At 50.7% G+C, this 27,737-nt stretch overlaps 1 protein-coding gene across 5 annotated transcripts in view; it reads left to right on the top strand.

Annotated features, from left to right (window-relative positions):
* The window catches only part of CSGALNACT1 (chondroitin sulfate N-acetylgalactosaminyltransferase 1), a 321,855-nt gene that overhangs the window by 216,491 nt on the left and 77,627 nt on the right, over positions 1–27,737 (top strand). For all 5 annotated transcript variants that reach the window (XM_033415382.2, XM_049704197.1, XM_033415384.2 and 2 more), the window contains exon 3: positions 20,789–21,681. In XM_033415382.2, the coding sequence (XP_033271273.1) occupies positions 21,072–21,681 (610 nt within the window). In that variant the 5' untranslated portion in view covers positions 20,789–21,071. The remainder of the gene's footprint in view (positions 1–20,788; positions 21,682–27,737) is intronic.

Below are 27,737 nucleotides of genomic sequence, written 5' to 3'. Positions count from 1 at the left end.
TCATGCTTTTGAGTATCTTTTCATTTTAGCCATTTTAAGAAGTTCTGTCTAAGCTTTGTCATATATCTAATTTTTTTCTTTTCAATTATACTGCATTTTCCTTGAAGAAAAGAGAAGGATCTTTAAAATTCTCTTCTGTACTCCCCAGGATGGAGGCTTCCAAATATATTGTAGATGCTCAACAGATTGAACGTTATTCTGTGCCCTCTGTGCTGTCGATGTACAGAGTGGGCAGGTCCAGTCCTGCCCTCGAGGGGCTTACAGTCCCTTAAGAGGACATGAAGTGCCTAGAAATATGCGATTGGAGACAGGATGTCTGCGCCACGAGAAAGATGAAATCAAGGGACTTGAAGGCTAAGCAGGAGAGAATCTGTAGCAGTAAAGAAAAGCTTCGTGAACAGTTAGGTATTTAAGATGAGTCTTGAAGAAGGAGGCAGATTTGGAAAGGAATAAAGTAAGAGTAGGGAATGGGGCTTCCCTGGTGGCTCAGTGGTTGAGAGTCCGCCTGCCGATGCAGGGGACGCGGGTTCGTGCCCCAGTCCGGGAAGATCCCACATGCCGCGGAGTGGCTGGGCCCGTGAGCCATGGCCACTGAGCCTGCGCGTCCAGAGCCTGTGCTCCGCAACGGGAGAGGCCACAACAGTGAAAGGCCCGCGTATCACAAAAAAAAAAAAAAAAAAAATTGGCAAGCAAGGCTTGTGCCATCTGGCCCCCATTTCCAGTGAACATGCAGCCTATATCCTTGTGATTTCTAACAAGTCAAAGGAGACTCTAGCTACACACTGTTCCCTTCCCTGAATCAACTTTTCTTCACAGGGTGTTCAGCATGTAGCGAACTCGCTCATCCAAGGAACGCTCTAGGTAGGCTCTCGGGCCTTAGTCTCTTCTTAAATGCTGCAGTTTAACAGGAAGAGCTCTGCTTTAATTACAGTAGGAATGCATGCCGGCTATGTCCTCATGGTATGGTGTCTTTGGGTATGAGTTCTTAGAAGGAATGCGAAGCAGATTGTTTTTCTAAGTGCAGCTCAGATGAGGGCAATGAGGCAGACTTCCATGGCATGTAGGACGTGAGAGAACAGATTTCCTGGAGCTGTTGGCGTGCTGAGGAAATCTAGCTGTCCCAAGGAAGAGTGCAGTGTGTTGCCCTACACTCGGCATACATAGAGTGACTGGGAAGGGCTTCCGGGCCTGGATGTTTCTGAGCAGAACAGTGGAACCTGCCGCTACTCAGTGTCCTTGCAGGGAATAGGGTGCCCACGCGAGTGTTCTATGTGTCCGGAAAAGTGTGCTAACGTTAAACTAACGCAGAACTTCGGGCTTCCCTGGTGGCGCAGTGGTTGAGAGTCCGCCTGCCAATGCAGGGGACGCGGGTTCGTGCCCGGTCCAGGAAGGTCCCACATGCCGCCGAGCGGCTAGGCCCGTGAGCCATGGCCACTGAGCCTGCGCGTCTGGAGCCTGTGCTCCGCAATGGGAGAGGCCACAACAGTGAGAGGCCCGCGCACTGCAAAAAAAAAAAAAAAGAGTAGGGAATGAAGAAGAAGAGAAGACCGTTGTAGACTAGGGTTACACCGTGAACAGGTACAGCAGGAGAGTGCAGAGCAGGAAGGACAGGCGGCTTGCTTTCCGTTCCAGTTGTGGTCCAGAGGTGGAGCACAGCCCTGGGGGTGGACGGCCCTGGATCTGGGTACGTTAGCCAACGCCTCGCTCTCTACGCCAGCTGCCAAGGGCTGAGCAGCCTGAACGTGCGTGTCTGTGGGGCTGGAGGGTTCACCACCTGCCCTCTGGGCACGCCCCTGGCTAGACTGTGGAAGAAGGCAAGGCTGGAGGGCGGCAGGGGTCTGCATTAGCGGGACCCTGAAGGTCAGCGTGAGGGGTGTTTCCAGTTATTTATGATTAAGATCATAATTGAAGCTGTGAGTTTAGTAAAACCCTAATGGCAGCTGTGGAGGAGGGTAATGGAGTGGGAAGACGGGCTGGGGAGCTCTTTGTATGATGAGAACCTGAAAGAGAGATGTTTAAGGGCCTAGAAAAGAGAGGACATATACAAAAGCCTTTTGTAACATGGATGATGTTTTGAAGATACCAATGTGTCTTGTTCCCAGTAGCCCCTGAGTGTTCCTTGCTGCCCTGCAGCTTCCATCCATTGAAACTAGGACCTTGATTGTTCCCGGAGGAGGGTGGTGCTGCCTGGGTGTAGCAACCACGGCTGGGCTTCCAGGAGCAAAATGAGAGTTGTTTCAAGGTTCATAGTGAGACAGTAACCTGAAAGTACACACTGAATATTTCCAAAAGCTTGGCTTTGTTGAGAGGGAGAAAGAAGGAAACAGTCCAACAACAGATAGCTAGTGGGAAGCAGCCGCATGGCACAGGGAGGTCAGCTCGGTGCTCTGTGACCGCCTGGAGGGGTGGGATAGGGAGGGTGGGAGGGAGGGAGACGCAAGAGGGAGGAGATATGGGAACATATGTATATGTATAACTGATTCACTTTGTTATAAAGCGGAAACTAACACACCATTGTAAAGCAATTATACTCCAATAAAGATGTAAAAAAAAAAAAAGGATCTGTGTTTTCCTATAAGCCCAAGCTGACAGCCTAAGGGTAGAATTTACAGTAAACCAGGGTCTTGACGTGGGGTGTGCTTTCCAGACTGTTTTCTTGGGAATGGAAAAGAAAACTCAGGCAGCAGCAGGAAGCGGAGAGGTTCCCAGGGGCCGGACCTTCCATTCCCCCCAGGAGCCTTGCCTGCAGGAGAAGGGCAGGAGCGGTGGGGAAACCTCGGGGCACTGCCTGCTGGAGGAGGTGCAGCTCTGGGCTGCACAGCGATGCACAGGCCTCGCTCAGGTGTGCAGCGGTGCTTGAGCTGGATCGGGCCGCGGCGAGTGCACCAGAACAGACGGGAATCTGAGGTCTGCTCCCTGCAGGTGGGGGCCCTGAGAGCAGATTGAATTCAGCTGCAGAAGATAAAATTCTTTTCTTCCAAAGAAGTCATTGTTGATATACAGTTTCACCTTGGCTACACGCTCCAGAGGTGAGACGTTCAGGCCTGTGGCCAGAACACTCAGGGAGGCTGTATTTTGGTTGATACTTAAGATTCTCTTTCCTCCCCTCCTGGTTTTGAACATCTTATCATTTTGGCGTTTTTAAGAAGTTCTGTTTAAGCACTGCTTTCCACATATTTAATTTTTTCCCCTCGAATTACATATTCCTTGAAGAAAAGGATCTTTAAAAATGTCTTCTATCCTCCCATAGCAAGGAGGATTCAGAATATATTTTTTCTTCATTATGTGTAGATGTGAATGAGTATTCTGGCAGGCTGATTCATTAATTATTTTACATTCATCTAGAAAGCTCGTGCTTTGGGGATTTAAATTTTTCCTTCTCTCAAATAAGGATAATAGATATCTGATCCCTTAGTAGCATGTCATGAGGATTAGGGAAATAATCTTGTCTGTGATGAGTTTCGAGCTCCCTGGAATTAGTCAAAGGTTTTAAATTTATCATCGTCATGTTTTCATTTGATGGGAATGGCAGCTTTACCAAGTAACCACTGACTGGGGTTCTTCAAGCCCAGAGTGCAGCCCAGGTTCTAGGTTTGACCTTGAGCGCCTCTGACCTGTCTTTTTTTTTTTTTTTTTTTTTTTGCGGTTCGCGGGCCTCTCACTGTTGTGGCCTCTCCCGTTGCGGAGCACAGCCTCCGGACGCGCAGGCCCAGCGGCCATGGGATCTTCCCGGACCGGGGTACGAACCCGTGTCCCCTGCATCGGCAGGCGGACTCTCAACCACTGTGCCACCAGGGAAGCCCCTGACCTCTGTCTTGAAGCAGCTGCTTCCGGAGAGGCCGGGGCATGGCTGCAGCCTTGGTCCTGCTGTGTGTGTGGTGGGAGAGCAGCTCCTGGAGGCCCGAGTGCAGGGAAACGCTGTGCTGAACAAAACTCCATGGCTGCTTCCAGGGGCCTCTTGTTGTCACCAGCCCCGTTCTCATTCGAGTGTCTGTGAGGTGAGACGTAAAGTCTGCGCACTTTGTGGACAGTTGCCTTTTTCTGCTTTGCTCTTGGTTCCACAATTTTATGGAAACGAGATTTTTAGCGTCTGAATTACAGTGAAGCATATATAACATGGTTATAATTTATAAATGTAGAGACTAAACTAAATACAAAGTCTATTACTGATCTATGTTAATGAAGGAAAGAGTTGCAGATATTATGAAATTTCATAGATACAATCTTCTCATTCACTCCTATCTGTGATACTCAGTAATGGGGAAGCGGGGATTTGTGGTGATGATAGTTGAACGTTGATCAGAGGCCAGAGCCTAAGGGCAGAGGCAGCCGCAGGAGGCAGGGTCTTCTCTTCTCCATGTGGCTCCCCTTCCTTGCTGCCTGTCCTGAGTGGAGGTCCAGAGGTCTCACCTGTTACATGACTTCACGCACCTTTCCAGCTCTCTCTGCCTTCTCCCTTGCAGCTAAACTAGAAAACGTTTTCCATACTCATTGTCTCCATCTCCTTCCCCCTCTGTCTGTAATCCACCCTAACCTGCCGTTCACACCCATCAAGCCAGCAAGAGAGCTTTCGCTGAGTTACCGTGACCTCCTTTTCTCAGCTCTTAGCTTGACAGCTCAGCAGCATCTGACATTGTTATTTTGCATCCTCCTTCTTAAAAGTATATTGTTAAAGATTTCAGACTTAAAAACATGTTATTAAGAATATGACAGCCCCACATACCACCCACTATAAGAAAAAGAATCTTAACAATATCAACACCTGTTTCCTTCCAGAGCTTCCCAGGCTCTCCATCCTCCCTGCTTACATTCACCTGCTCCCTCCTGAGAGGTAACTGCTGTCCTGAGTGTCCTGTCCTGGGGCCCTAGGGCTCAGTGTATTCATCTTCTTCACCTGAGTTCCGTCAGTTGTCTCCAGCCACAGACAGGAAGGCGGTACTTGGTCTTTCTGGGTCTGTTGCTCATTACCATAAAGACACACTGTGGAGAATCCAGGGGGCGTCAGGAGAAGGCTGTTCGAACCTAGTATATGGATTTGGGTTTCAGTTGGAGGACCTGCAGGTGGGTCTGAGGAAGGGGAGATTTGCTCCAGATGGGATGCTGTCAGAAAGCGGGGTTAATTCTCTGATTTGGCATCTCAATAGATCTTATCCATTGCGGCAGTGGCTCAAATGGGGAACTAGGAAAGAAGTAGCGGTCAGTCACTTTGGCCAAGAAAGGGGCTGTTTGGTATTTTGTGGGTGACACTTTCTTTGTTTTTGTCTGTGATTAGACAATTATGAAGTGGCCTTATTTTGTTTGTGTTTGTTGGTTCTTATCCTGGTCTCAGAGTGACCTTGTGGGAGGCTGGTGTTCTTCAGATGGTTTATGTCTAGTACGAGGGTACATGGCCTTGCTGGGAGGGTCAGGGCAGCTTCTGAATGTCCGGAGTTGCTTTCTTTTTTCTCAGTTCTGAACAAGTGGAGAAACTGTATTCAGGCAGACGGAGACCACGAGATCAGCTTTGTTAGAAGGTTAGTTTGCAGGACATGGTTTGAGTATGTGGCAAAAGTGGGCTACCTGATATTGACCCTAGAACAGGCAGACTCCCACCCATTCGTGGATGGTGCGGGAAATGCGTAGGCCCAGCGGCCCAGGGTCTTTGTCTCTAGATCGAAACGGTGCCGTGAACTCGGAGCTCCTGGGAAGTCCCTTCTCAGCTCCTTTGCAGCTCCTCTCCTTTTCCTGGCCATCTGGTGCTGGAGTTCCTACACTGGTGTGGGTGCCACCTTTGCTTGCTGCTCTGTGCTCTCCCCACATTATCCCCTTCGGCCTCAGGGTTTCAGTACCGTCTCTACAGCGATGGCCTAGATGCTGTACTGTCTGTATGCTAGACTTCCTCTTATTCCCCATCTCCACCTGGATGTTTCCGAGGCATTTAACATGCCCAAGGCCAAAGCCAAATTTATAATCTCTGCCCTAAACTCGATGTTCTGCGCAACCTGATCCCATAGCTCCAGCCCCCGCTCCAGCCACCCTGATGGCCTGCACGGCCCATGTGCACCATGTTGCTTCCTGCCTCCAAGCCATGGGGTTATTTCTGCCAGGAATGCTCTTTCATCCTTTCTCTCCCTGTTAAGTCCCTCCTTCAAGACCTAGCTCAGGTGTCACCGCCTGCAGAAAGCCTTTTCTCTACCCTCAGTGCTGGCTTGGATGCCCCTGTCTGTGTCGATCCTTTCTTGCTTTTGCTCCTCCAGCAGTGAGCTTATTGTTCATGTGCTTGCCTCCTGCAGGGTCTCTAGCTTGTGCATCTTTATGTCTTGAGATGTATCTGTACATCTATACTTTGTCTATACTTAGATATCTGCACTTACACTTGTATCTAAATGCAGACATGTAGCTACGGGTCTGTATGATATAGGTAGCTGATACCATGAACTAGACTTGTCACTTCATTCAGTATATTCAGTGCATGCTTGTTGTCCAAAGACTCTGTTAGCATTTTGTCCAGTCCTGGAATGACCAGAGCTTTGGTGACTTTAGTATTGAAAAGAGTAAGCCAAATTTTTTTTTTTTTTTTTTTTTTCGGTACGTGGGCCTCTCACTGTTGTGGCCTCTCCCGTTGCGGAGCAGAGACTACAGATGCGCAGGCTCAGCAGCCGTGGCTCTCGGGCCCATTCGCTCTGGGGCATGTGGGATCTTCCCGGACCGGGGCACGAACCCGTGTCCCCTGCATCGGCAGGTGGACTCTCAACCACTGCGCCACCAGGGAAGACCTAAGCCAAATATCTTTTATCTGGGTGTCTTTTACTTTACTCAGAATATAATTCAGAAAAGTAGTATCTGGATTGAAGTTTGTAAATTACACAGTTTTCCCCCATTAAATTACAGGATATTTTCAGGAATGCTTTATTTCCGTTTCTGATGGACTGCCATTGGGTTATGACTCCTGAGAGTTTAGGTAATATCTTTTTCAGTCAAATAAGCATTTTTCATTTTACCTGTAATTTTTATCTATAAATCTTAAATGTATCTATAAGCTCAGAGTTAAGGGTCCTTAAATAATGGCTATCGTCCCCTCCTAGTTGAGGGAGTGCAAGCCTCTGGGTGGAACCGGGGCTCCAGCCTCCTTATCCTGTGTTCGTTAGACCCCGTTGGATTTCAGGGGCGGGGGCGGGGTGTGGGATTGTACAAGGAGCAGCTTTACGGGACCTGACGGCAATCCCTCTGCAGGCAGCAGGGAGGAACTGCCTCTGGCCTCACCGGTCGGGTCTGACGAGGCGCTCAGGTTGTGGGCCTGCAGCTCTGGACATCCTGTGACTCAGCCAGCTGCCACTCCCAGTGGGCAGCTTCCCCCTGGGTCATTGACTCCAACCTTCTGAGCAAGGCCTCTGGTGGTCTCGGCTCATCCTTTTGAGCCAGACCACACACCAAGCCGTCTCTCCGGCTGCCCATCTCTGGGGGAGGGGAGGCCTCTCAGAACACACCTGGTGCCAGGTGAAGGATGGGCCAGGTGAGTGTAGGTCGGGGGGGGGGGGGGCGGCAGGAGGAGAGAGGAGCTGGGAGGGAGAGGCGGAGGCCAGTGATCTGAGAACAGACTTGGCCTTGAACTTCCTGTGTAAACAAGAATTTTTGTTCCCTGATTATCACCTCCTAATTTGGTTTTCTCCAGCGTTGTTCCTTTGAAATTTCTGCAAGTTCTTAGTGCCGGTCATAATGAAGCTGAAAGCAGTAATGATCCCATGCATCGTGAGGGTTTTAGTTGGTACTCTGCATTTTCACATTTGTTTAAAGAAAATTGACATTACTTTTTCATCAGCTTTGCAGCTGGGATTGTGTGCCCTGGAGGGAGACCTTGACCTGGCAAATAAATGGGATAAAGAACATGAAGCTTCCGTGCTGAGGGGGCTTGCTTGCTTTTCTGAATTGCTATAGATAAAGACATAAGGGAACAGTGAATTATATGCAGTGCTGAGGCCTGAAGGTGTGGTCAGTGTGTGCTTTGCCCTGTTTGTAGATTCCCTGGAGGCTTCTCAGAGCCAGCGTGCTGGTGACCACAGCCGCAGTGCTGGTGAGCAGAGCCGCAGTGGGGATGGGATGGCCTCCTTTTGTTCTTTTCAGTATCTTTCGTCTGATTCTGAGGCTGAGGTTGTGCCGTGTTTGACAGAGGTACCCTTCGTTTCGTTATGTTTTTGCTTATGTCAGCCCTGTCCAGGAGCCAGAAACTCGGAAATAAACATCTGCCAAACGTAGGCAAGCAACAGGGTCAGCCTCTGTAGCTCAGGAAGCTCCTTAAAAATCTCATCTCGTTAGAGGCCTTTAATAGAGATAAAGCAACATTCATTTAAAGTGGAGCCCTCCTCAGACCCACTTCTCCACCGGATAATGGCCTTTGTGTCAATCTTGAGACCCATTAGCTTCGTTTCAAGGAAAAAAAATTCAACCCTTCTTTCTATGTAGAAGGAGCTGATGTTAAAAATATAAATAAAAGAGGGCTGTGACAAGGCCATGGAGTTTTCACCTGGCTTGGGACACATGAAAGAGACTTGAACACAGAGAGACACACTCAGAGACACAATCTGGGAGGGGGGAAGGATAAATTAGGAGTTTGGGATGAACATATACACACTGCTGTATATAAAATAGGTAAATAAGCACCTACTGTATAGAACAGGAAGCTCTACTCAATATTTTGTAATAACCTATAATGGAAAAGAATCTGAAAAAACTAGGAAAAACTAGAGACTGTGAATAAAATGCTGAATTTTTTTTCTTTTTTTTTAAATGCTGAATTTTTATAGTTCTTTATCTTTTTCCCCTTTTAAAAATTAAGACAGTAGGCATCCTAAGTAGTGGAATTGGAGGAGTGGAAAACCTTAACTAGGTCTGCATGTTTTATAACCATGGTCATGGAGGGATTCTCGGAGGGTCCCCAGATCTGCCATCTGGAAGTTTCCTCTGATCCAACTGTTCCAATCAGAACAGTTTCTCCTCTGAACCACAGTGACATCTTGTTTGTATTAATGATGATTGATCACATCCCCCTGGCAGCCAGCTATTTTTCACCTGTCCCTCTCTCCCCCTTCCCGGCACCTTGTGAGGACGGGAACCTCGACTAACCCCTCCTCTGTCGCTGTCATAGTCCAAACGGTCTCCTTCAATATGTATTCAGTGACTGGGTGGATAAAATTCATGTTAATTATAACATCGTTGCTGAATTTCAGGAGTTATTTTCTGTGCTGCTGTTACTATGGAGAAAATGCTTGTCACGAGGGTTCCACGTGCCACCCTCCGGTGGGAACTGGTGGGCGTGGGGAGAGTGGGGGTGGTCTCAGAGCCCCCGGTCATCTTCCACCTGTCCCTGCTGCCCGCAGGTCGCTGCAGCTGGGGTGAAACGCTGTGTGTGTTTTGCTCCTTTGAGATGGGGTCGTGCAGTTGTAGTCATTTTAACAGGTGTTGCAGACTCAGTGTGTAATCAAAAGGATAGTATTCCAGTTTACCTTTCAGGAAGAGGCATTTTATGCCCACCCTGAGCAGCTTGGAACTGAGAACTGTTATGTGTCAGGATGATGATGTGCAGTCAGAAGAGGGGATCTTGAAGCCTCATTTAGAGAAGCAGGTTTTATTGTTGTTTAAAAAATTTTTTTGAACCCCAGGAATATCTCTAGTACTGGCAGCTAAAATTAGAACACTGCCGTATCGAGTTATGTCATTTTGAGCTACTGGAAAATTGCATTTCAGAAATATCTTAGGAGGGTATGAGATTTCTCCCAAATGGTGCCTGCTGCCCTTTCACCAGGGACCTGGTGGGTCTGACCTTGGCTGAGCTGTGCCCGTGGTCCAAGTGGGCAGTCTGCTGGTCGGACAGTCTGCTTGCTGTTTACAGCCGGGAGGTGTTTTGTCCCGAGACCTGAGTGATGTCTAGGAAACGTGATGACCCCCCACCCCCGCCCCGTGCCTGGGCACGGAGCTGAGCCTTCACATGCAGTGGCCTTTTAAACGCCCCCGGCCGCCTGCCTGGGGTCCCCGCCTCTCTGTTTAAATGCAGTGTGGGGAGAGCTTTTAAGATACACTACGGTTTTCATCTTTTTTTTAAAAAAATAAACTGGGCTTTGGGGGATGGGAAGGATGTGAGAGAGCTACTTTGATGTAAAATTTCTGGAGTGCGGGGCAGAGTCAGGGACCGGTGTCCAGAGCCATGGGCTCTGGTTCTGACGGTGCTTCACCCGAGCCCTCTCACTGTCTAAACACCAGCTGTTTCTCTGAGGCTAAGCTTCCTGGTGAGTGAAACAGTGCCAGTGCCGGCTCGGCTCTCTGATCGGGTTCCGCCCGCGTTCGGTTGACTGCTGGCTGTGCAGGTGTGATGCTCGGGGGGTCAACGGGGCGACCCCCCCGCCCCAGTCATTTCAGCAGCAGCACCCGTCGGGCATGTCCAGCACCAGCCTGTCTTTGCCCTGGATCTTCCCCTGTGCCTGTTCTCTTCCAGCAGTGGCTCCGTCCTCCACCCTCGTGCTCCCTGGATACTCTCTATCCCGTGTCAGGCCGGTCTGCAGGCCCTGGAGATGTACCTGACACGGCGCTCTAGGACCACAGCCCACGTTTACGGCTGCTATCCCCACATCCCTTATTCGGACACCGCAGAGGTGCGCTGGCCACGTGCCCATCTCCCCGAGGCCGGTCTCCCCTCTCCAGTCCCTCTTAGCACTGCCCGTTTGCTGAAATTCAGTTCACATCATGTGGTTCTCCTATTTAAAAAGGTAGCTGGCTGGCTAACCCATGCCTATAGGCTACCGTACAAAGTCCCCGTCGTGACAGGAGGCCTGTCTTAGGCCAGACCACTGTTCTGACACCACAGACGAGGTGGCTTAAACAGCACACGTTTATTTCTCACAGTTCTGGAAGCTGGAGGTCTGAGGTTAAGGTGCCAGCCTGGCTGGTTGGTTCCTTCTTTTCAGGCCCTTCATGCTCCAGCACTGCTCCCTGTGCACCCCTCTACGATGGCCATGCCTCTGTTAAAGCACGTAGAAAATTGTAGAGAAGCGTAGGGCCCAGTGATGAACGCTGCCTGAGCTGGACACCCAGTTCTGCTGTTTTGTTGCTGGGTGACTTGAGCCAGTGACTAACCTCTGCCTCCATGACCTTTGCTACGAAATGGGTATGATGTTAATAGAACCTGTCCCATCGGAGGCCTCAGAGAAGCAGGAAGAAGATGCAGAGAGGTTGGGGTCCTAGAGAGGAAGGTGAATGTTTCCAGGAAGCGCAGGGAATATTTTAAGAGGGATGCAGAGGAATATTAGCATAATATTAAGTAATATTAAACTGAAAAACAAACTTGGATGAAGTAAGCACTCTGTGCTGTCTACCTTGTGTAGAAGTAGGACAATTTCTATTGCAGGTAAATTTCTTTCTGGGAGTAATATCTTTTTTTTTTTAATAAGTTTATTTATTTATTTTATTTTTGGCTGCGTTGGGTCTTCCTTGCTGCGCGTGGGCTTTTCTCTAGTTGCGGCGAGTGGGGGCTACACTTCACTGCGGTTTGCTGGCTTCTCATCACAGTGGCTTCTTTCGTTGCGGAGCACGGGCTCTAGGCGCGCGGGCTCAGTAGTTGTGGTGCATGGTCCCAGTTGCACCGCGGCATGTGGGATCTTCCCGGACCAGGGCTCGAATCCGTGTCCCCTTTATTGGCAGGCGGATTCCTAACCACTGCGCCTCCAGGGAAGTCCCTGGAAGTAACATCTTGAAATGCTTTAGCTAATCCCTTAGTGATCAGTTGACCCCCGCAGTGGGTATAGTGGGCAGTAGGAGAGTCTTGGCACTAGTGTGGGGTGCAAGCCGAGGAAAGGCTGGGACGCCAGAGGAGGGGCCTGTGGTGTGGCGGGCCACAGCTGGACCACAAAATACAGTCTGCAATCAGCTCTAGGTTTTACTTTTGCGAAAATAATACGACACCTTGCATTTATATAATATTGGACTAATATTTTTCTGCATTATTGGTTCTACTTCTCTGCTCAGATAGACGGCTCTGCTGATCTAGCCCCATGGGGTTTCTAAAGTAATTCTGTACCATCTGCACTTTCTCCAGTCCTGTTCTGTAATAGCCACTTTCTAGAAGCCAGACCCTTGTTTTGTGTGCTGATACCTCCTTGTCAGTGGGGAAGAAAGAGGAGAACCAGGCAGAATCAGTCCGGTTATTTTGTCTTGACTCAAAGTGGCGGTTTCCTCCTTAACCCTCTCGCTTCAAACATGCCAGCAAAACATGTCAATGGGCTCGAGGGCGTGGGTCCCAGCACCTTCGATTCAGGATGTGTCCAGGGGTTGTTCCTTCATGGCCGAGCTGCAGGGTAAGGAGCTGCTGTGCTCACCCCCTTCTTTCACGAGACCTGGGGTGACCACACTCATACATCAAGTTGGCTGATGCCCGGGTTGCAGTGACACCCCTGGGAGGGGCAGTACACACCAGCCACGGGATGACCACAAGGGCCAGAGGAAAGCCGTGGTCGTCACGTTTGTGGTGAAGCCGAGTCTTACCCAGGGAGCCCAGGATGGGGAGTGGGGAGAGCTTCATGCGTCTCCCCAGCTCTCACCTGCAGGCCCAAGGGCCTCCATCTTGCACTTTTAGAGGCTGGTGTCTGGTTCTGCTTCTCTTTAGGGCCCGTGTTTTATCCTCTTTGGGGGGCTTTCCCTGCTGCGTTGCTCCCTGTGGCCCTGCTCGTGGGCGTTGCCTCCCCTTTGCCGGTGAGGTTTAGTTCTGTACGTGTGGCAGCTCTGTCTGCACTCTGGAGCGTCAGGCTGATTGGTGTCGATGACTTTGGGGGCGTTTGGGGATCTGGAAGCCACTGGCTGTGTGGGTAAGTCTCGGGCCTCCCCACGTCCCAGATCCTAGTCTCCAGACTGGGATCAGCCACTCACATGAGGTTCAGGTGAGACAGCAGGCGGTGCTCGAAGTGGTCCAGTGATTCTCGGAAGGTCCTCAGTGCAGCCCCTGGGGTTGCCTGGAGGGCCACCAGGTCCCTGTCTTGGACTTTCACCTGCTCTGGGAGCTCTGTGTCTAGAAGTGTTATAAAGGCATTGGCTGGGACATGGTGGGGGCATTTGGGGAACCTTATTTCTCATCCTCCTCTTTCCTTCTCTGATCTGCTAATGAGGTACACGGATCATCTTACCAGGAAGCAGAGAGCCCCGCTTTCCCTCTCTGCGCTGCCCTCGCTGTAACTGAAGTTGAGCCCACCTCAGCCTTCACGGCACAGGGAGGGTGAGTCACAGCTCCGACCCACCCTTGGAGCTGACCTTTGCTGCCCAGCAGCTCCACCCAGCATCTGCTTGGGGCCCTGTGCTTGCTTCTCAGCTGGAGGGGCGCACGAGCACCACTCACTTTTAATTACCCTCTCCTGTGAATCAGTAGCGCGCCTTTCCCTGGAAGCTGGGGCCTGGTCTCCTCAGCGGCACACTTCCCTGAGTCTCCAGCAGTGTCACCGGTGGTCGGGGTGACTTCTGCCTGCATGGGAGCACGGTAGGGGACTCGTGGTGCGTGGCACTGCATGGGCAGCTCCTTTTGCCAGGCTCTGGAGGACGGAAGGGAGAAGCCAGGGTCGGGCAGGAGAGAACTCATGGTGAGGCCAGCCAGCAGCTTGGTTAGCCCACTGAGAGATGTCCTGTCTCTCTTCTTTCAAAGAAGAAATTCCACTTGCCAGGAGGCTTTTTAGTGGGTGAAAGCTTCTGACATCTGCTCAGAAGCCCTTGGATGTCGCAGGGGGTGTTCTGTCCTGAGCCCACCGAGGGGCAAGAGCAAGGCTCACACCAGGCACAGCTGGGATCGGCGTTGTTTCCAGGGATGGTGTGAGTTTGCAGAGCTGGTAAGGGATGTGGACATGCAAACCACAGCTAAGTGGGGAGGCAGAACACTATATAGAGAAGAAAAGATTGCTTTATGCTACATCTGAGGGGCCAGGCAAGATCCACTAGGCATTCAGAAACCAGAAAAATTGGACAGGTTGGGTGCAAGACGAGGAACGGGTCTCGGCAGGCAGTTCGGGATTAGTGAGGGTGCTGAACGGTACAGCCTGCTGGGTAAGAGCAAGGGTTAGCATCAGACTGAGCTGGATTTGAAACCAGGCTTGGCCGCTTGCCAGCTGTGCACCTTGGGTGAGTTACGTCACTGCTCTAAACCTCAGTTTCCTTATCTTTAATGGGATAATAAGACGTAGCTCATAGGATTGTTTGGAGGATTAAATGAGATGTTTATAAAGTGCTTAGTCTGGTGTCTGGCCTGGAGCAGATGCTCTCTAAGCGATGTAATCTGAGCATCAGGAGGTACTGGGAGCCTGGTTTCTGGGGCTCTCGCTTTGGGGGCAGGGTGACCCCACCATCCTCAGAGAGCCCGCAGGACGGGGCAGACCGAGGCCGGGCAGGTCTCTCAGCAGGGTTTGGACAGCTGACTCAGGTCTGCATGTCTGCTTGGGGCATCTTCCTGCGGGAAAAGGTTCTTGATTCAGCTTATCCTAAGTAGCATGAGTCCTGCCCTCTTGTACCGGTGCCCTTCTCTCTCGTCACTCCCCAGGCCCCATGGCTGCCACCTGTGCCGGTTGACCTCCTTAGATGCTTCCTGAAACAAGGCTGGAGGTGGCAAGGGCCGGGGAATAGAAAAATCTACGTGTGTTCAGGAAGACCCTCTCTTTCAATTCTTCTCTACAAAGGCTCACCAGTGAATTAGAAACCAAAATCAAAAGAGACTAGCAGAAAGGGCTTGGGCCTGTTTCCTGGCTTTTTGGCTTTCAGAGCTGTGATTAATCTCCGTGTGTTCATTTTCTGATTAGCAGACCCCAGTTTCTTTTTCCACATTTCCTTTTTTCTGCTTCCAAGTAGGGAAAAAGGAACCAATGATTCTTGCAGAGCAGTGTAGAGATGAGGGGATTTCGGTCCCTCTGGGCCATGGGGAACCAGCTCCCAGATCTGGTTACAGGGAGGACCTCAGAATGGACCCTCTAGGGTGTCTTGAAGGCCACGTCCAGGTCCTCTGGGTTGGAAGGGCGGGAAGCATGTACCTGGCAGGGCCCAGGCAGTGTCTGGGGAGCAGGTATTGGGGACCCTGGGATGGAGCCGGAGGTCCAGAGGCAGGAAGGTCACCCTGAGGAGTGGGAACCTGTGATGGGGCCCTGGGGTGGGCGGGGATGCAGCTCTGTCCCAGGGACACTGGGATGAAACTCAGGACGGAGGGCAGTTACTTGGGAGCTGGAAGCGGGTCCCTGGGGAGCCTGGGACGGTTCCTCAGGGTGAGAAGACATTAAAAACAATTTTTTCGTTATTTTAGGGGTATTGTTTTGGCAATACATACTACAACAGTACTCTGACTTATCAATGAGCACGTTAACATGTGGTGCTCGTCCACCAGTTATTTCCTGCCTGGAACGTGCTGTTTATGTTGGTCAGTTTGGAGACCCCTGATCCGAGTGCCAAGGGCGAAGGAGGAGTGCGACCCTCGGAGACTGGTTCTGTGTCCGGGCAGAGCCTCGGGCCGGGCAGCCTGGTGTCAGGGCGGATGCGGTCCACGAGGACGCTTCGCGGCAACGTTGATGCTGTGATGGCGTGTGGAGGCCTGTGCCCCCCTGCTTGCCCATACCTTGTCCTGTGTGGACAGTGACACAGGGCTTCCCTCCGCTCCCCGGCTGCTGTCAGAAGTACCCAGAGGATAAAGCATTTGGCCCGTGATGGGTGCTGACTCAAGCCCCAGTGGAGCAGGGACGCCTGCGTTCCGGAAAGGTCTGCCACGCCCGAGGAGCCCTGCTCCGAAGCCCCCGGGGGTGTGGTTTGGGGAGACTATGCTCATCCTTAGGCTGCTTTAGCTTCTCTGCAGCGTCTCGCTCTGAAGCAGAGGTGTGCACAAGAGCCAGGTTGCTGTGGACCCTGCGGCGGCACTGCAGAGGTTGTGTGTAGACGCTCGTCTCTCTTAAGAGACCAGACAGAGAACAGTTAGGAGGAATCTGAACAGGAGACAGCGAGCAGGGGCTCGGGGCTGGGGGGGTCTTCGTCTCCTGCAGTGGCTTTGGTCCGTGTTCTGCTGGATTCTGCAGAATCCCCCCACTCCGGCCGTGTGGCCCTGGGCTGATGGGGGGAGGTAGACACCGTGGTGGGAAGGCAGGGACGCGGAGGCCGTCCTGGGGGCCAAACGGAGGCGGAGGGGATTCTAAATGCAGCGCTGAGGCCGGGTGAAGTGTACAGAGTTACTTTATATACGTTTCCGAGAACATCTCTGAATAAGAATCTTTGCAGGTTGCCTTCTCCACACACGTTCAGGATGGTGTGTTTACCCAGGAGATAGGACCTCGATTTATGTTTTGTTAGTACAGCTAATCCTGCCGCTGAAGGTTAGCTGTGCCCCTGCCGTCAAAGAGCTGATTGTCTGTGCCCAGGAGGAGCCGATGCACACAGCGGCCTTGGGGCCCTGGCCCGCCACTTCCTGGCTCAGGACACACTGCTGGTTTTCTTCCCCACCATCCATTTTGGCTGTGTGTGTGCACAGGGTGGAGCTGTCCCGTGGAATTTATTGCCACTCCCTGAATGGTCTCCTTTATCACTCACAAGGCCTGTCATTGTGGTGTGTAGTGCCGCCCGACCTGGTCTCGCCGCAAAGCCACCGTCCTTTCCGCCTACCGCTGCCCCGACAGCATCTCACAGCCGGGCATGTCCTGCGGGCCTCATGATTTATGGGCCTCTCATGGACGTTCTGTCACAGTCACAGCCCTCGTGACCAAAACGTCCCCTGGGGTCTACAGAGTGAAATGAGTACAGCCGTCCTAATGGTGCCTCTGTCCTAGCTGTGGAAGTTCTAATTTCCACTGTCCTCATTTTGGTTGGGTGTCAGACTCTGGACCAAACTTAGACCTGTCTTAGTCTCACTCTCAAAGAGTTTCCACTCTTAAGATGAAATGATAAACAGTACCTTTGGCCACTTGCCTATCTTATTTTAACGAATGTTGTTGATTCCTAACATTTATTTTAAGCTTTTCTCATTTGGAAATTTATTTATTTATATTTTTCTTCTCAATCCCCACATACACCCCCCCCGCCCCCCCCCCCCCCGCCCACACATTTGGTAGGTGGGAGCATGGCATTAACACTTTGTATTTGTTTTAATGACGTTTGCCTGCTGGGGGCTCATGTTACAGTTATTTACAAAGGGCTTAATACCTCTACAAGCTCATGAACTTGCTGATGGAATTTGTGCTTGGTTCGCTTTTCATCTCCTCTAACAACTTATCAGTGTATAATAACAATAGATGCTCAGTAACAGCAAGGATGAATAATGACAGTATCCTGGATGGCATGGACTGTGATTCTGTCCTATGGTTGGGCCATCGTTGTGTTATTTGGAGATGTGGGGCTGCCCAGGATGCTTGCTGGTCTGGTCAGGATGTCAGGGCTGCCGGACAGCTTTTGCACCTGGAGTCTGAGAAACCCACCCATTGCTGGACCCCTTGGCCTAGGGCCCCCTGCTTCTTTCAGACTCTCTTCCTTAAATGTTCAGAAAGAAATTCCTTATGCAGCCCCCTACCTGTACACCCCAGGGCAGAGCTCTTAGGGTTATTCGGTCTGTCCTTAGATCCCTTGTCCAGCCTGAGAGTTTGGGGAGTAGCGCTGCGTTAGGTTGGCTCACCCTGGGGCATCTGGCAAGCATTGCTCTGCAGCGTATTCTCCCTTCACAGAGGACCGTGGAGGAGCCTCCACCCGCCGTTTTGTTGCCCAGAGAGGTTGTAAGAATGGCAGCAAAACCGCTGGGCTTGGATGTCTCTTCAGTCTAATCAATAAGTTCAGTGTTTTGGACAAGGTGCATCACAGAACATCCTCGGGGATTTGGCAAGAGGCAGGAAAGCACTGGGGAAAGCGCTTGAGAAGGATGGACGTTTAAAGTGTAGGTGGCAAGACACCTGATGAGCACGAGGGATTTTCTGTGGTTAAAAAATAGGAGCACACACCTCCCTTCACCCACACTTCCTAACGTTGGTCACTGACAGGGCTGTATCTCGCGCTCCAGCCACCCCAAAGATGGAGCTCCTCTGAAATCTGGGTGCCTTTTCTAAGTTTTTAAAATAGTAGCACAATGCTGCTGGGATGGTACAGCTGTATTTTCACTGTCGTCTCTAACTTGTAATAGTGCTTGGTAATTACATGGTGTTCTCCATCTGCAGCTGTAAACACATTATAAAAGTTAACTCTTTAATTCTCCCAGCATCTCTGCAGAGAGCGGGAGAGGTTGTACCTTTGCGGTTTGGCTGTACGTTTGGTCAGGGTTACATCTCATTGAGGCCATTCTTTCCTGTATGTGGTAGAGCTGGGAAGGTCAGATCTTTGCTGCAGATGAAAAACCCAATGTCTCCACAGAAGCAAGAGTGCGAAGGATGAGCCTCCTGGCTCTAGCAGACAAGTGTGTGGCCAGGTGTTACTATTATCATTACAGGTTAGATTGCTAGAAACATCCCCAAAACACTGTGTGTTAAAAGATCTAGAATTTTGTTTCTAACATACATTATCTGCTCTTGACATTTAAAAGGAGAAATCCATCACTGCTCCTTTGGCAGTGATTTTTACGGCTTTTATTACTTTTAAAAAGTCATTTCTTCCTAGATCTGTTTTTTTCTCCTTTTACATCCAGAAGAATGGAATACCAAATAACTTTGAAATTTATACTAGTGAATTTCAAAAGCCAGACTAGACTTTCAAGAGACTTACGGAACAGAACTAATAATTGTTGTACAGTTTTAAACTTCTTTAGCCATTGCTTTAATACATTGCTTTGGTTAACCAATGTGATTTCAATTTATTATGCAAACATAACCATTATTCCGTTAAAAATATGTTAGAAAGATTGCATACTTTGTTTCCACAGTACAACAAATGGTGTTAAACCTTCCATTTTTGTTATTTGATTTGCTTATTTTGTCTTTAATGACAGTCCATTTAAAGTAAAAGTCTTTAAAGTAGCCGCATAACATGATAACATGTCTTCACTGGTAATTTAATACTTGGATATAATAAGTTCATTGGAGCGATTTCCTTAAAAACAGCAAGGTGCCTGAATACCAAAGCTGAGATGTTTTAAATCACAGAATTATAGTAATTATACAAAGCCTGAGATTTTCATCAGACAGAAAAGGCTTCCACGGCTAAACATACACTTTAAACTCAGCACTGATAACCGTGTATTGTGCTAAATTATAGGAGAGAGAAAATCCTCAGGCCAAGGGAAATATTGGAGAGAATGTTATGTGTTGAATTTTAAAGGAAAATTGGGAAATAAACTATTTTGATAGCATAGTGATATATGTAAGAGGCACATCACCAGGGAAATAGGAGAGGAACTCGAGAGTGTGGCCATAGGACATGGCAGGTGACTACTCAGACCATCAGTGAGCCTTACTGTTTACGGTATTTTCAGTGTAGGGAGGATGCCAGAAGGATCATCTCTCCCTACTCCCAGGGGTCCTGAAGTTGCTAATTGACTGGAGTCCTTCCAGTCAGTAAAGGGGACAGCCCACCAGTAAATGAGGTGAGAATCTGGATTTCTAGGTCGGGTGAAGGCTGTAAAAAGTAATTTAGGGAATTCCCTGGTGGTCCAGTGGTAAGGACTCTGTGCTGTCACTTCCGAGGCCTGGGTTCAACCCCTGGTCAGCGAACTAAGATCCCACAAGCTGCAAGGCACAGCCAAAAAAAACCCCCAAACAAACAAAAAACCTTAAAAAAAAAGGTAATTTAGTTTTCATGGGGATTTTTTTAATGTTGAATTTTTATAAAATGGCCAGGACACAGTACCCTCAGGGAGGTTGTTTCAGAGAAGTGATATAAAAAGATGCATCTAGGAAAGTTTTATTAAAATCTCCCTACAACAAGAAATCTTATTTGATCCATTTATCATTCTTTTTTTTGGCTCAGATGGGCAGGGGAGCTGAGGAAAGGGGATTAAGGAAGGGAGGGCACTGAGGAAGGAGTGCCGGGTGGAGGAGGGAGGGGCTTCCTGGGGGAAGGGGACAGCGGGTGAGAGCCAGGTGGCTCCTCATTTGTTTGGGGGGGCGGTGGAGTTGGATGAAAGGCCCTGTGGTCTGGCTGGGTGTTTCTGATGAGCCGCCAGGACACGAAATTGCTCCCAGAGGTTGAGCAGAGGCGTCCTGGGTTTGAGTCCTGACAAAGCAGTATTTCTGGTCTACTTCTCCCAGCTCCATCCCTTTCTGTGGTAAACTCATCATCCCCTGTCCTGGAACAACTGTCCGGATGCATTCTGAGTGTTATCATTCGCACTTAGCATTTGCATATTTGGGCCTCCAGGTGCTTCTTCACTTCCTCATCAGAAAGCATGAGGACCACCCTGAGCCAGCTTGCAGGCCTACCCTGGTTGGGTGGCCTCAGGAGCCCGGGATGCTCACTGTCTGCATCCTCGGGTGCTGGGAAGGCCCTGTTCTGCAATTTCATTGTCATTCAAGTTTTGCTTTTTCCTTTTAACCATGAAAATAACATGTGCCATTGTGGACAATTTGCAAGATAGAGAAAATTACAGAGACGCAGAAAAATCACCATTAATCCTTCCACCCAGAGAGAATTCACATTTTGCCATGTTTTCTTCCAATCTTTTTTCCGCATCCTTTGTTCTTTGTGTACGCTACTCTGCAGATGCATATTTGCATTCTGATTTAGAAACACTGAACAATATTTAATCACCTGTTGTAAGCATTTTCCGTAAACTCCATTGAATATTGATTATTGATTGCCGTGGTGAACACAAGGGGGTTATTGTCCTAAGTGTTATTGTCATTGGTCTCCCCAGGTTCCCTCTGGAAGGCTATGATGGGAATGAGCGTGACAACTTGGACGGTTCCCCTGACTCGTTGCCTCTGCCTGGAAGTTCATCCTTTAGAAGTCAGGAACCTGCTGCCCTTGGTGGTGGACTCCCAGGAACAAGACGCTGTGTAGACCGAAATGGATGAGAGCAGCTCGGGGACCCCCGGACGTGTGCTCCCTGTGGTCTAGTCCAGGGACGCCCCTCGCGGGCCGGGTGGTCTGGGATGAACGCCGTGGCTGCTGGACGCGTGGCTGATCCCTGAGCGAGGATGGTGCGCCGGGGGCTGCTCACCTGGGTCTCCCGGGTTGTGGTCTTGCTTGTGCTCCTCTGCTGCGTCGTCTCTGTCCTCTACATGCTGGCCTGCACGCCAAGGGGCGACGAGGAGCAGCTGGGGCTGCCCCGGGCCAACGGCCCCACGGGGAAGGACGGGTACCAGGCGGCAATGCAGGAGTGGGAAGAACGTCACCGCGACTACATCAGCAGCCTCCAGAGGCAGATCACACAGCTCCAGGAGGAGCTGCGGGAGAGGAGCGAGCAGCTCAGGACCGCGCAGCGTCTGACGGGGGACCCCGCGGGCCCCCCCGGGAGGGCCCAGGCCGACCTGCTGGCCTTCCTGCGCTCCCAGGTGGACAGGGCGGAGGTGCACACCGGCGTCAAGCAGGCCACCGAGTATGCCGCTGTGCCCTTTGACAGCTTCACCCTGCACAAAGTGTACCAGCTGGAGACGGGCCTGACCCGCCACCCCGAGGAGAAGCCCGTGCGCAAGGACAAGCGGGATGAGCTGGTGGAGGTCATCCAGCTGGCCGTGGAGGCCCTGAACAGCCCGGCCGAGAGCAGCCCCGACCAGCGTCCTTACACGGCCTCGGACTTCATCGAAGGTTGGCCCGCTTGTGAAGGGGGTGGAAGGTGGTCGGAGGGGCACCCGGGTCTGGGCCCAGGCAGAGCCCGGCTGCAGAGGCTGGCGGTGGCTTTGGGGATGACGCATAGGCAGCTCTGAATGAGCGACTGAAGGCAAGGCTTGGCTTTTTGTATTTTTCAGAAATAGCTGCTTCCACTCACTTCCTTGTGGAAACTGCAGTAACTGAGTGGACAGGTTCATTGTTTCTTGGCAGAAGGTGGAACTTCCTGCTCTCAATAAAAAAGAAAGAAAACAAAATATAAACATGAAATATTGAATCCCAAATAGAGTGTGATAGGCAGTTTTCGTTTTATGCCTTCTCCCAGGCACGTCTAGAGACCGGGCCCTGTCATCAGGCCCCGGCCAGGACAGTAGTCGCGAACATGTACTTGTAGCACTTAGGTCCGCCCAGCTCTGTTCTGGGAGCTTTACACTTGCAGTGACCCCTTTTGCGGGGTGAGGGAATGGAGGCTCAGATTAATTAAGTAAATCACCTAAGGGGGCTCTGTTAGCAAGTGACAGAGCTGGGATTTGAACCCAGAAGTCTGATTCCAGCATCCACGTCCTTAACCACTAGGTCATATTGTAGAGGTGGGCAGAGTACCTGGAAACTAGGAGAGTGAATGCCTCACCTTTCTTCATGGGCACAGAACAACCTAGTGTTAATTGTGTTTGTGTCAATTTTAGAAGAAAGCAGCCTCGTCTTGGAGTTTCTTGGAAGACTCTTCTTGCCAATTTTTCCGTTGTTACTGATTCAAAAATCAACTAATAATTTGGAAGAGGAACTGCCTTCGAGGGCATCCAGCTCTTCCTCCTGTTTCCGGAAAGGAGATACTTCCCAGACACATGGCTTGTCCACCTTACCCTGCTCCCTACTTGGGTTCTGTAACGACCATCTCATCAGCCTGTAGGAAGACAAACCCTCTTTAGTCATACCAGAAACCCTCCCTCTGCTATTTATGCCTGTTCTCTGTGAACGCTTTCCTGTCTTACAGTTTTTTCCCCTTTACATGTGAACTGTAAATTAATGCAATTTTGGTATATTATCATTTTTCATATACCTAGACTAGGTAAAGAAATCTTTTGCAAGATCAAGCTTTTGGTCTGTCGACTGAAAAAAAAAAAAAGTACAATGTGAGAGTAGTGAGTTAAATTTTATTTGGGGACAAAATGAGGACGGTAGCCCAGGACAGCATCTCAGACAGCTCTGAGGAACTGATCCGAAGAGGTGGGGTGGGGGTCAGCATATGTGTGACTTTGGTGAAGGGGGTCCGTGCAGTGAAGCACACGTTCTGGCAGAAGGTGGCTGCCATTCACGAGGAGCACATGTCACCATTCATGATTTTAGTGCTTTTCTAGATAAGAGAAGATGCAAGAGTTGGGCTCATAAAATCTCCTGAAAACCTCTATCTGAAGGCCTGTTCTGCCAGTGTTTCCCAGAGCACAGAGGGCCTCGTTCCTGATCTCCACCCTGAACTCCTTTCAGGGTGAGTTGAAGGTCAGCGGCTGCCGTGGCTATTGACCTCATCCTTGTAGAGGCGGATGGCAAGTGACAGGTTTTCGTTCACCGACGTCAGGATTTTACTGATTTATATGAGGTATTAAAAGTGCCTAGTGCACTAGGGATCTAGCAAGTATAAACACAAGGTAAGCACTCAGTAAGCGTTTAAAGTATCGTGAGGATGTAGTGCTTTAGAGTTTATGAAACATTTCCACAACTATTACTTGCCTAGCTGACCCCCAGGGAAAACCATTAAACATCCTTAAAAAGGAAACCCTCGTTGTGGAGTACGCTGCCAGAGCTGCCCTCGCGCAAAGCACTTTCAAAAGAACTTGATTACAAATCAGTGATTTTTAATCTGCATTCATGTTTGAAATCCCCGTCCGCTTTTCTGTGTACAGGATCTAAAGTGCAAGGCCTGTGGTTCTCGGTGACTCGGGCCTCTTGTCCCTGAGCTGAGGTGCTCTGTGGTATGTCTGACTTTCTGTCCGAAACCCTCTTGTCATGCTGCCCCGTGGGGCTTAACACAGCCTGTGTGTGAAGGCAGATCAGTCCACACACACCTTCCAAGTTTGGGGAAAGTCTTATCAGCTATTTTCATATGATGAGTAAATAGACGCAAACACTTTAAATATGTTTCTATATATTTGACTGTCATACATAGTTGATCTCACTTTTTCATTCTTATCACAAAAGATGGTGGAGGGGATCTTTTATATTCCCAGGAATTGGGGCATCATGAAAGACTTCACTAGTCAGGGAGCTGCAGGAAAGCAGAGTTAAATTCAGCAAAAGGAGTAACTGTCAAACAGTGATGTTTCGGAGCAAAGTGGGATTCCCGTCACTGCAAGGATTCTGTCATCAGCTGGATGGCCAGGAGGTGATAATTCATGACTCTAGCATCAGAGACGTGGTTGGACTGAATTACATTTGAAGACCTTTGCAGTCCTGGCTCACGGTTCTTTGACCTATACCTAGTTGAGGAGAACGAAGGGAACGGAAGGGTCTGATTTGTAATCTGTGTTTTATAACGCGTGAGAACAAGCAATGGGACCCTGTAAGGATGAAGTGTATCTTTAACATAACGTATTTGGGTTTTTAAACATAACCTTGGAGAGACCATTTTGTGTTTGGGTGTCAGTAGTCTAAACGTTGGGGCAGTTGAGTGGAAGTCCATGGGCAAACCTGGGTTCCACACCCTCAGAGAGCTCTACACGAGGGCCACGGATTCACTGAACCCTGAACTAGTGTGATAAGGATGGGGGTTCTTTGTGTTTAAACGAATAATAATAAAACCCTGTGGGATGCTTCTGGATGATAACAGTTGAGTAGACTTAAAGCCAACCGTGGGGCAGGAGACGTGATGACACAGCAGAGGCTGTGTGGCTCTGACCCAGACCCCTCACCTCCTGGTGGCTGGGGAGAAGTTGACTTTCATGTCCCCCAAGGCCCACCCGGCCCAACCTTCTGCAAAATACGAAGCACTGCTTTGGCTTTCTTCTTGGCTTTGCCGAGGAACCATCCCTGAGGGGTGTCCTGCCCCCCCTCTGCTGGGTGACAGGATATGCCCCACCCCTTGGGATTCTGCTCTGTGGAAGAAGGGATTCAGACAGATGATCTGTAAGGTCTGCTCTGACCATGGCCACTTCCTACAGTTCTGTGAAGCCTGCGGAGGGCGAATGCCTATTGATGGCCATCTAATTTATTATCCATGTTGATTGAATTATTATCTATCTCTGAAACATAGAGGGAACAACATTTGCCCCAGCTTCCCTTCACCAGATGTTTCACTGGCACTGATTCTTGCATTGGATTCTCACATAATAACATGAATTTTTTGTACAACAGTCTGGGAAAAGAAGATAAAGTAGAAAAGCATGATCAGATCCTGTGCTTTCGGAAACCTAACTGTTCATCTCCTCAAGTGAACAGAAAAGCTCTCTTTGTGTTTGTGGTTCATGACTCCTGTGTGGGATACACAGGCTCCTGTTTAAGTCTGAGTGGCACAATTTGGGGCTTTGATGGTACATTTAAATAGAGCTCCGGGGCGTACATTCGACATCATTTCATAAAAGTTTAGCCTCCCGAATTATTCCCCTTTTACAACCCAAACCCCCAACACCGTGAGTCCTGTGTGAGGTGCTGTGTCTGCTGTCTCCATGGGGAGGTTCTGTACCGGCCTGGGCAGCTCCCCTCCTCCAGCTTTCGCAGGGTTAGTGGTGGCAAGAGTGTCTCAGACGCCAAAAGACTTGATTTGACGGTGAGATGGAGTCAAGCCACCAGCCACAAGAAACTGAAGGTTTTGAAGGCACCCTGAGACGCGTCTTAAAACAAGGGGATACGGGAATAGCTCTAAAGCCTTAGTGACCGCCGCCTGCCCAGTAAGCTCCCACCTCCTGGGCTCCACAGCCAAGACCGCGTGCTTCCTGGGTGGCTGAGGCACCGGGTGAGGGCCTGGAGATTTGTATGTCCATTGTTGGTGCCTCCGCATAACCTCCAAGGATGCCCGGTGACCATGTTGCTAAGCTTTTCTAGACAAGCTGAGTCCAGCCCCAGGGCAGGTGCTTGGAGACCCGGGTGCTCGGGACCGTGATGCTCGGCGTGCATTTCAGGGAGATGCTCCTTTGTGACTTGGGGAGGAAAGGTAAGGCAGGCGTTCAGGTGCATTGCCGGGCATTTGGGGGCGCTTGGGGATCTTGGTGCAGAAATAAGGGAGAACAGGTATTCCGCGCAGTGGACGGGGTGTGGAGGGAAGAGAGCAGTGGTGCAGGGAGGTTGCTGTGGGCAGGACATAGGGCTTCAGGTCCTGAGCGGGGCCCCAGTTCTCAGCCAGCATCTCCAGGGAGGCGAAGGCCGTAGAACCCAGGACAGCCCTTCCCACCTGCCCTCTCGTCACGTGCACGGAAGGACCATGCGTGTTTACTGTCCAGTTCCCACAGGGCCTGCGTGGTGTCAGTTTCCTCTGTCACTGCAGCCCGTTCCTTCTGTCTGCTTCCTCCCTGAGGTCTCCTCGTGTGTTTGCTGATGCTTTACATTCCTAAAGAGGGAGAAATGCTTTTTATTCTGAAATCAGAGATAAGAGGCTTAAATGCCAATAAATGTTTTGAGGCTACACTATGGAGGGATTCTTCCTGGGGGGCTGGCGAGAAGGAGGGTAGCGGCCTTGCCCTTCTGCGGGGGCGGGACCCTAGCCCCCCTTCTGGGGAGTGGCTGAGCCTCCTGCCAGGGGAGGTGCTCTGCTGTCTCAGAATAGTTTGAAATTCTCAGTAAGTTGTGAACAAGGGGCCCTACCTTTCCATTTTGCTCTGGTCCCTGCAAACTGGGCAGCCAGTCCTACCGCCGAATAGAGAGGCCAGGAGGGAGGGTGAGGCAGGGAGACGGAACTAGGACACTGTGCAGCCTGACACCATCGCTGAGGCCAGCTCTGTGGACCCGCGGCAGACCGGGACAGGCGCGACCTTGGTTTGACACCCATCCTGTGCGTGTGGAGTACTTTCTAGCAAGACTGCAGAAACCGGCAAGTCTTAACTTTGTTTTACGATAACCTTGTTGTTAGAATTTTTTATTGGACTCATTTGAAGCACTTTTGTTCCCAGGGGATTTTTCTTAAATTGAGGTGTCACTGTTCTTCCTGCCTCGCGTTTCCTACTAGGGATGTGCTGTAAGAGGGAGCTGGGGATGCTGTGGGAACGTCCAGGACGGAGGAACGTGGCTGCGTTAGCGGGAGTGCTGAGCAGAGGCGCGATGGGCGGAGGCCTGGACCCGGGCCTCGGGCTCCGTGGGAGGTGCGGCGGGGAGACGGCAGGCAAGGGGTGCAGCCCAGCGGGCCCAGTCTGTCAGCCACGTTGGGGAGGAGCTGGTGTTTGCGGAAAGGAGCCATAGTTTTTTAGCCAGACCCCGAGTTTGTCCTCTGCGGGGTCGTGGATGAGGCCCAGTGCCCAGGCTTAATCGACGTGCGTGGACGGGACACCTGCTCTGCAGGCAGAACGTCCCCAGTGGCCTGAGGGGCGGGGGAAGGAGGATGAAGCCAGGTCTCTGGCCTGAAGGACCCGGTTCCCCACAAGGGGAGACAAAGCTCTCAGTGACTGAGGTTCAGTGGTGGAAAGTGGCCGTTGGTCCGAGTGTCAGAATCGGTGCCTGAAGGCCCCTGGGGCTCGGGAGAGACCTCAGAGCAGGTGGGACCTGAGCCAGCCTCGAAGGGGAGACGGGGTTACGGGGAGGGGCGAACGAGAGGGGAACAGATGGCAGCAGAGGGCGGGGGCCAGAAAGCCGACTGACCGGGGAATAGGACCGGGGTGGGGTTAGGGGGAGATCAGCCCAGCCAGCAGGCGGGACCCAAGAGTCACTGGGGATGTTGGACACGAGGACCCTGAGGCCTGGGCCAAGGGCTTTAGCTCACAGGGCCGCCTGGATCTGTAGTCAGACGGTCCCTCATTTGGGGGGCGGTGGGTAGTGAGCTCAGCTCCTGAGTCCCGCTCAGCCCACCGCCGCCTCCTCACACTTGCTGTGGTTCTCAGGTGCTCAAGCAGCGGTGG

This window comes from Orcinus orca, chromosome 21, assembly GCF_937001465.1.
Source record: "Orcinus orca chromosome 21, mOrcOrc1.1, whole genome shotgun sequence".
NCBI lineage: Eukaryota > Metazoa > Chordata > Mammalia > Artiodactyla > Delphinidae > Orcinus > Orcinus orca.
Note: the sequence above shows the minus strand (reverse complement) of the source record. Positions and strands in the feature narration are given on the sequence as shown.